The sequence below is a fragment of the Manis javanica genome, chromosome 4 (assembly GCF_040802235.1).
Source record: "Manis javanica isolate MJ-LG chromosome 4, MJ_LKY, whole genome shotgun sequence".
Classification (NCBI taxonomy): domain Eukaryota; kingdom Metazoa; phylum Chordata; class Mammalia; order Pholidota; family Manidae; genus Manis; species Manis javanica.
Genome location: NC_133159.1, coordinates 41,442,936 through 41,452,486, shown reverse-complemented (window position 1 = coordinate 41,452,486; position 9,551 = coordinate 41,442,936). Strand labels below are relative to the sequence as shown.

The window sequence follows — 9,551 nt, the reverse complement described above, 5'->3', positions numbered from 1 at the left end:
CTGGAGCTTGCAAGTCTCCTGAGCTTTCCATTGTGTTCGTTCCTTCAATTCGTAGGGAACCTGAAGGAGTGGTGTGTATTTGTTTGGATGTGTACTTTCGTCGGATGTCTTTCTCGAGGCATTAAATACGCGCTGGCGGACTCAACTGGTGCGGATACACAAGCGTGGAGACAAAATTAGTCTCTACTCAGGAGGAAAGGGGAAATTTGGATCTGTTATGCATCAGAGGGGAATTTGAGAAATACTCAACCCACAAAGTGAAAAACAAAAACAGATTTAACTAGAAGATGTTTTACACTTTAAATGGCTGCACCGACTAATGCCCTGGCTCCCTGAAGAGCTAGGTCAGTTTTGCAATAAACGATCCCGAGTTTGGTTTTCTCGGAGCTCGCATCACTTGGTTGCATCATCACTGACTGGATAAGGTCCAGCGCTCTTTCTATAGCAGGAAGAGACATTCTTGAAAGCCACAAGACCATGCACCGCAGAACAGTTTTGGCAGATCTTCTCGAGACCCGAGCAGAAACTAAAAATGAAATCCGGTCTAGTTCTTTTTATTTGCGAAGGGGGCAGCGGGACCGGAGGCCAGTGGGTAACGTTCCCACTGTTAACAGCGGCGGGTGACTTCACCGATCAGTCATTTGCTTTGTGAATATTAAGTGCTGCGGTTCTTTGGGGGAGGGGCTAGCCTGCTGGCGGTTGCAACCAGCAACGGTTCTCCCGAACCTCCTCCCCACCCAAACCCTCACTGTCTCTCCCCACCTTTTCCCTCTCAATCCTCTGAAGATTCAGAATCCCGCTTATAAGCGACAACGGCCTACGTGATCTGCACCTTTAAACTAACTCCAACCCAAACCGGACCCGGGAGGCACCACCCACATCCGTCTGACATCACTTCCTTCAGGCTTAGACCCCTCCCCCCCAAAAGGAGAAACAAACCAGGGAACGCTCTGGGGTTAGGCTGCACAGCATTTGAGGAGCCGTGCAGACCTGTTACGACTCCGGCCTGCGTCTAGTCAGCCCCTTGGCCCCGCGCGTTACCACCATGGAGATGCGGCCTCGTCTCGGGGCCACCTATTTGCTGGGCTTCAGTTTCCTGCTCTTCGTCACTTCTGATGGACATACTGGGCTTGGAAAGGGTCAGACCGCGTTCTTATGTTAATTTTTATTCATCCTGGGCCCTAGCCCAGTATAACCCTCTTCTTGTCACACGACCTCTCTCCCATTCAATCTCCTAGGCCATGCCAAATTTCTTTTTATCCTCTCTAACCACTTTTGGAGTTTAAGGAGGATTTCTTTGGGTTAGAGAGTAGCGTGTCTGGAGAATTTTGAGATAGGGAAGTGGCACTTGAGGCCTCCCTAAATGTGCGGGTTGGGGTAAGGAATGGCGATTAAATTAGGAAGAAGTGTGTTTAGGAGCCGAGCATAGTGCCTAGCACTTCGTAGGTCCTCAGGAATGGCCATCTTACCCCCTGGGAGAAATAGGGCTTTTGGGGACCCGAATATGCAGAGACCCTTGCCCTGGGTCTGAAGATTCCCCTCCTCACTCTTCCCTGAAGAACTAGGTTACTGCCTCCCCCTTCCCCTGGGGAAAAGCACCTGCATCCCAGGGAGGTGTGGTTGGCACATAAGGAAGGACCAGATGAAGGGTAGAAAGTGTGATGTTAGAGGGTCACCAGCAGTTGTCCTTGGTGTGGTTCAGTCAGTGTATCTTAAGAAACTGAATTATTTTCAGTGAGGGAAGAGTGGTTAGGAATGGAGGATAGGAGGTGTGACTGCCCACCCCCCCTACTCCATTACTTACATCTTCATTCAAACTCAGGATTTATGATTTCCTAAGTCTGTGAGTGGTAGCATGGATTCCCGTGCTCTTTCATTTTTTTGTACTGACCTTACTATATAGAATTACTATGCTGCAGTCCTGATATTTTAAATTGTTTTTTTCTTATTCTCCCTGTTTGCACACTTATTGGGGGGTGATGAGATTGGGTGGACTTTCAGTGTGCCTGAATGCAGTCACTCCTTTATTCAGTAAATAATTTTTGATCATCTACCATATTCCAGAGAATGCCCTAGGCATGAGGCATATAGCAGTGGACAGTGCAGACAAGGTTCCTGCTGTGATGGAGCATATGTTCCAGTCAGAGTAGACATGTGAATAAATTAATAAATAAGACAATTTCAACTAGGGATCGGTGCTGGAAGAAAATTAAACTGATGGACTAGAAAGGCTGGGGAGGATGAGTGAAGCAATTACTTGAACTAGGAAAGTCAGAGAAGGCTTCTCTGAGAAGGTAGTATGTGGGTTTCCATCTCAGTGATAAAACTACACAGTGAATTCTATTGACCAGAATGATTAAATACTGACAAACCCCCATTTTAAAACAGATTGCTGTGTATTTAGTATAAAATTTTAAGTACCAAGGGAGACAGAAGAATATAATGTTAGGAGTGTGAGTTGAGATCTGAGATTTAATTTATTCTGCCACTGACCAGCTGAGAGGCCTAAGGCAAGTTGCTTAACCTCCCAGAGTTCAGTTCCTCATCTGCAAAATGGCCATAAAATAACTACTTTAAACACTCAACAAATAATTTACTCTGTTCTGTTTACTGTGTTAGGTCTAGGCAGTTATATATTCAGTATTGTTATTCCTTGTTGGACATTAAGCTCTGTGTGGTTGGTCCAGTTACTACTGCTGCATAATAAACCACCTTGAAGTTTAGTAGCATAAACAATTATTTTATTAAGCTCATGATTATCTGGGTCAGGAACTCAGACAAGGCATAGTACAGAAGGTATGTCTCTTGGCCTCAACTGAACTGGTTACTTCTCCATGTGGGTTTCATCACAGTATTACAGCTGGATTCCAAGAGTGAGCACCCCAAGAGAACAAGGTAGAAATACATAGTATTTTTATCATCTAATCTTAAAACAAGTCACATAGCATCACTTCTACTGTACTCTTTATGGACATGTTCCAAGGGAAGGGACATTAACCATTCCCCTTTCTCCCATCCCTATGGGAGGAATGTTGAGGTCAAGAGGAGCGCGTGGAATGGGAGAGACTTTTGCAACCATCTTTGGAAAGCATATTCTGCCCCAGTAGGTCAGGACCATTTCTGTCTTATTCATGCTCAGAAATGTTTGTTGAAAGAAGAAATGAATGATACACATGATCACTGAGTTCCCTGCATTTCTTTTCAGCTTAAAGTTTGAAGACTGTCAAGACAAGTAAGCAGGCATTACATGACACTGATATGAATTGTGAGAGGGTGATTTGAGGCAGGGAGGCTGTGTTAGGATTAAATGAAAAAGCAAAAGGCACTTAATATTGTATCACACTCCTAGAAAGTATTTAATGTTTATTATTATGTCTGCCCAAGGAAGAATATTTGATTGTTCCTGAAAGGAATTAGTATTTTAAACTTTTGTTCAAAAAAGTGCTACCTGGAGCAGTGGTTCCTGAAAATCTTAAGTAAGATTTCTTCCAGGATGTTTAAGGGACTCTGGCTTTTTCTAGAAGATGGCCTAGGGTTTTGCAGGGAGGAGAGAATGAATGACCCTATTGTTTTCACTAAGAGGAAGTACAGTGGTGTGATGTGAGCACTGGATAGGAATCAGGAGGTCTGGATTTTAATAATGGGCAGAGCATATAACCAGCTCTGGTCTTTCCTGGAGACCATTTATTAAATGAGAAAGTTGGAGTAGAAAAGATACCTAAGAGTCCTCTAACATTAAAGAATTCTAGAATAATTTTGTTTTCTGCATGCTGAAAGTTTAGAATAGATCACCTATGGGGAGAAGTGTAATGACTGATGTTTACTGTACATTTAGTATATTCCAGGCACTGTTCTGTGCATTTTTTAGGTATTGACTGGTTGACTCCTCATAATAACCCTCTGAGATGGCTAATGTATTTTTTTATCATCACTCCCATTTCACAGATGAAGGAAATAAAATGGGTTACAGGAGTCACAACTAGTAAATGGACTAGCTGAGATACAAATCCCAGAGCTGATTTTCTTAGCAGTTCCCCACTCCTGCCTCTGAGAGCAGAAGCTCCTTTGAGGACTTTAAAGGAGAAATGAGAAAGCAGTCAGTGGGGGCGGCTCATGTGCTCTCCTGCCTGAAACAGTAACAGATGACTTTGTCAAGTCTCTGGAATGAAATTTTGGCACTGACACATACGGAGTGTTTACCTTCCAACCTGTCCTTTTCACATTCACAGTAACCCTGTGGGAGAGATGTTTTTGTTAGCCATATTTTGCATTTGTGGGAACAGTAAGTGACTGAACTCTGATTCCAACCCATGTCTATTTGCCTAAAGACAGACTTTATTTAGCCACTATGTTACTATACCTCTCAGGTTCAGTGTTCCCTGGTATAGAGGTTTGGCTGCCAACTCTGACACTTGATCTTTTGTTTCACCAGCTGGGAGGGGTAGATTATACTTTTTGGATGTCTTTAGCTACACAGTCAGGGAAACAATTTTAGCATTAAGGGCATAAGAATTCTGATATAAATACTGTATTTAGAAATGGTCACTTCCTGCCCTCACTCCCCTATTTCAAATTGTTTTAGGGAAAGAGCTGTCTATTTGGGAAACTTAAGCTCACACTGCAGATAACTGGCATAAATTAAGTGGCTATACAGGTGACACTTTAGGAAATTGCACTGTCTTCAGATGTTCCACATTGGCATGGCTATAAGTATGGGTGGTATTGGGGAATAGATGATTTTATACCAAGGTAAACACTGTACCCTTTCAACTTATTTTTGAAGGGAAACAAAAAGACCCGGCTTTTCCAGATCTGAAGTTAGTATTTTCATTCTGCTTTGGTGAAGCCATCCATATTCCTTCATTCATTTACTCATTTAATCTTGCCTGGAGATGCAAGAAAAGGTAATGAGTGGTTAAACTACAGACTCTGGAACTCTGTTACCTAGGTTTTCATCCCAGCTCTGCCACTTACTAACAATGTAACCTTGGGCAAACTATTTAACTTCAGCTTCCATATCTGTAAAGTGGGGATAATTAGACCTCTTAAATTTATTGTGAGGATTAAATAAGTTAATACATGTGAAAGCATGAAAAACAGTGTATGGTGTATAATAAATGTCATATGAGTGTTAGTCATTAATATTGTTGTTATATTATTGTAATTATCTTCTAAAGTAAGCACCTAGAAAAGCATGGTGATGATTATTACCACTCTGAAAGATTCCAGTGTACTTTTTAATATGAGTTTTCAAAGAAATTTGTACATGTAGTAAACAGTTTCCAATTATACTTCAAGACTTCCCTTAGGGATAATGCAGTAGGGCAGCTAGGAAAGTGTTGGGGTACTAGACAAACAAGTTAATTAGGAATCAGGAGACCTAGATTCTGGTTGTGGCTTCCCTTGTGGTCTCGGGTAGCCTCTTCCTTTTCTAGGCCTTTGTCATATGAGAGGATTGGACTTATCTCTGTGTTTGTGCTGTGCAATGCAGTAGCACTAGACACATGTCATTCTTAAATTTTAAATTAACTGAAATGAAATTTAAAAACTCAGCTCCTCAGCTGCATTAGCCACATTTCAAGTACTTATTACCCACTTGTGGCTGGTGGCTACCTTACTTAGAGCAGTAACAGAACATCTCCATCACTGCAGAAAATTCTGTTGAACAGTGCTGCTCTAGTGTCTGTCGTAGCAATAACCTCCAATGGCTGTAAGCTTTGTTAGCTTCTGAGTAGTCGCCATTTACAGATACATTTTATCTGACATTAATCTAGGTTCCCTGATGTTCTTTTGGCTGACATTTGCCTGGTATATCTTTTTTAGTCATTCTACTTTTGACTTTTATAACTCCCTGTTTTAGGTGCTCTTATGAACACCATGAAGGAATGTTTTTTAAGACAATTTCTATCTTTTAACCTTGATTGACAATTTTAGTCTACTTATGTTTATGGTGATTATTGACAGAGTTGGTCTTAATTTCTTTCATCCAATTTCCAATGCTTCTATTTTTTTCTATGGTTTTTTCCTCCTTTTTTGCTTTCTTTGAGGGTTATTTGCCTGTTCTTATTTTATCTCTTTTATTAGTTCAGAAGTTGGCACTATAGTTCTTTTCTTTTAGTGGTTACTTCTGAAATTTTACTTGCATACCTAACAAAATCTAACATTAATATCTAAGCCTAATAGTAAGAGGGCCTTAGAACATTTTAACTTCAGTCACTTCCTCTTTACTTATAAGCAATTGTCCAGTATTTTATTTCTGTCTTTTTAAAAACTCTATAACTGAAGCATTAAAAATTTTTATACAGATAACATTTAGACTTATCAACATGTCTACCAGTTTATTTGCTCACTATTCTTTGAGTCTAGGTTTTCTTCTAGAATCACTCCCTTCCTGAAATGTGCCCTTTATTTATCCTTTAAATTAAAAAGTTCATCTCTCTTAGGGGAATATTTCCTATTTCCTCTTATCTTTTCAAATCTCTAATACTTCTACCATAATCCTTGACCTCAGCTGGTGACTATGCTTCCTATTTAACAGAAGATAGAAGGACTCGTAAGAGGCCTTTCCAAAGTTGTCACCACCACTTTTACCCACCTTCTATATATACATTCTTCTTTCCTGTCTTTTGGGTAACTGTCGGTACTCCTGGCAAAGACTAATTCCTCAGCTGCTTGAGTACTAAATCTCATCTCGTTTCATCTACTTGAGGTATTTCTTACTCTCCCTTCTTGCCCTGTATTATCAATTTTCCTACCTTTGTTATATAATTCCTATTAACTTCAACATCCTATACTGTCCTCCACATTGAATAAAAACCCTTCCTCAGTTCACAGCTCCCTCTAGCAATTGCCCCCTATACAGCAAAATTCTTTGAAAGGGTTCTATGTACTTATTCTCTAATTCTCTAATTCTTCCCTTGGGCTGTCTTGATCTTACTCTAATCAGGCATTTATCCTTACTACTCTACTGAAACTGGTCTTGTCAAGGTCAACATTATTCTCAGTTGCTAAATGCAGTGGTCATTTCTGATTTAACAGGAGCATTGGAGTCACTTGATTCTAGGACTCCTCGTGCTGCTGGCTTTCTGCCGATCTCACTGGCAGTGCCTTCTCCTGTCCTTGGCTGGCACTTTATCTGCTCTCACCTGGGAGTGCTGTGTGGCTCTTGGACTCCCTCTCCATCTCTTCTCACTCACTTGGTGATCTTACTCAGGATCAGGCTTTGAATAACATCCATCTGCTGATAACTCTCCCTTGAATTCCAGGCTTATTCAGAGTCTCTAGTTGCATGTCTAGTAAACATTTAAAAATGAACATATCCAAATCCAAACTCCTAATGTTTCTTTCCAAAACTCTCTCCACCTTGTATCATCCCCATCTTTGTTAATGGCAACTCCATTCTTCCAGTTGCCCAGGCCAAAAATCTTAGTCATTCTTCTTAATTTTTCTCACTCCATATCCATAGCAAGATCCTTTAGATTTTTGCATTCAGGATATATCCTGATAGTATCTGGATATACAGAATCTGATAGTATCTTACTCCTCTGCCAGCACAGCTGGTCCACACCACTGTTATTGCTGGCCTGTTTTACTGCAGTAACCACTTTACTAGGCTCTTTTGCTTTTGCTTTTCTCTCCTGCATTAGTTTCTTAGGGTTGCAGTAACAAATTACCGTAAACTGAGTGACTTAAACAGCAGAAATTTAGTGCCTCACAGTTCTGGAGGCTGGAAGTCTGAAGTCAAGGTATCAGCATGATTGGTTCCTTCTGAAGGCTGCTGAGGTAAGGATCTGTGCCCAGGTCTCTCTCCTCTTAAATGGCTATGTTTTTGTGTGCATGTCTGTATTCACATTTCCCCGTTTTGTGTGGAGACCTGTCATACTGAGTTAGGGCCCAGACTGATGACCTCATTTTAACTTGATTACCTCTGTAAAGACCCTGTTTCCAAATAAAGTCACAGTCTGAGCTACTGGCGTTTAGGGCTCCAACATACTTTTTTTGAGGGGACACGGTTCAACCTGTAACACCCCCTATATTCTCTTTTAAGCTCAGAAGCCAGAGAAATCCTATTAAAACATAAATTACATAATGTTACTACTCTGCTCAAAACCTTTCAGGTGCTTGGTAAAAGCTAGAGTCTTTACAGTGGCTGACCAGGCCCTGCATTGGCTGTTCTCTCCCTTACATCTTTGTCTTCACTGCCCTCTACTTTTGAAGGACAGCACTGTTTGAAAAAGCAAAGAGTCTGGATCCTGATTGCTTGGGTTCATCTCAGCTCTGATACTTTCTAGCTCTGTGAACTTTGCAAAGTCACTTTATGCTTCAATCTTCTCTGTAAAATGGGAATAATAAGACCATCTACCTCCAGGGTTGTTAAGAGGATCAATATTTGTAAAGTACTTAGATCAGTGCCTGGGATATTATATTAATAACAAGTACTTGTAGCAATTCTCCAGTCCCAGGATGCTGTTTTAAGTTCTTTAATGTATTCATTTATTTAATCCTCACAGCAACTCTATGAGGTAGGTGCTATTATTATCCTCATTTACAGTTGAAGAAACTGAGGTTAAATAACATGCCCAAAGTCACATAGCTAGTAAGCTGCAGAACTAGGATTCAAACCCAAGGAATCTAGATCCAGAGTCCATGCCCTTAACCACTAACTAATACTGCTCAATCAATATGTATTAAAATAATGAGTGGTGAATACCAGATACAGAAAGATATCTCATTTAAAAAAAACATCTATTTTGTCCTTGTTCTTGAAAGATAGTTTTGGTAGGCACATAATTCTAGGTTTAGAGATATTTTCTTTCAGCGTTTTCAAGGCATTCTGCTGTCTTCTGCTTTCTAGTTTGCTCCTGTCAGTCTAATTATCAATCCTCTGTAGGAAATATAAAGTTACTTCTCTTTGGAATACTTTTAAGATCTTAATATTTTTCTTGTCTTGCAGACTCATTCACAATCTAAGTGTGTGTATTTTGCTTTTGTAATTTGCAGATTTGTTATTCATTGTGCTTCTAATATCTGCAGATAGATGTTTTTTTCTCTGTTGTTGAAAATTCTTCGCCATTATCTCTTCTTTTTAAAAAAATGAATCTACAATTACATGAGGAACATTATGTTTACTAGACTTCCCCCATCACCAAGTCCCCCCCACATACCCCATTACAGTCACTGTCCATCAGCATAGTAAGATGCTATAGAATCACTACTTGTCTTCTCTGTGTTATACAGCCCTCCCCATGCGCCCCCAACATTATGTTTGCTAATAGTAATGCCCCCCTCCTTTTTTTCCCCCTTATCCCTCCCTTCCCACCCATCCTCCCCAGTCCCTTTCCCTTTAGTAACTGTTAGTCCATTCTTGGGTTCTGTGAGTCTGCTGCAAATGTATTTTTAAGTAGGTAATATGTTAACATGGTTTAATACTTTAAAGGCTACGTATTTCCTCCCACACTTTTTCCCAGTCACCCAGTACTCCACCCCAATGATAGTATCTCTTCAGATATGTCTTTTTTCTTCACTTTTTCATTTGGAAACTCCAATTTTAT

General features: G+C 40.5%; 1 protein-coding gene across 4 annotated transcripts in view; it reads left to right on the top strand.

Moving 5' to 3' along the window:
* The first annotated feature begins 31 nt into the window (after positions 1-31).
* Positions 32-9,551, top strand: part of TXNDC12 (thioredoxin domain containing 12) — a 45,621-nt gene continuing 36,101 nt past the window's right edge. Inside the window, exon 1 of one of the 4 annotated variants that reach the window (XM_037021738.2) lies at positions 32-1,139. In XM_037021738.2, coding sequence (XP_036877633.2) covers positions 1,046-1,139 — 94 coding nt within the window. In that variant the 5' untranslated portion in view covers positions 32-1,045. Of the gene's footprint in view, positions 1,140-6,032; positions 7,783-9,551 lie in introns of those variants that run through there. The other 3 variants (XM_037021740.2, XM_037021739.2, XM_037021741.2) reach the window with 3 other exon arrangements.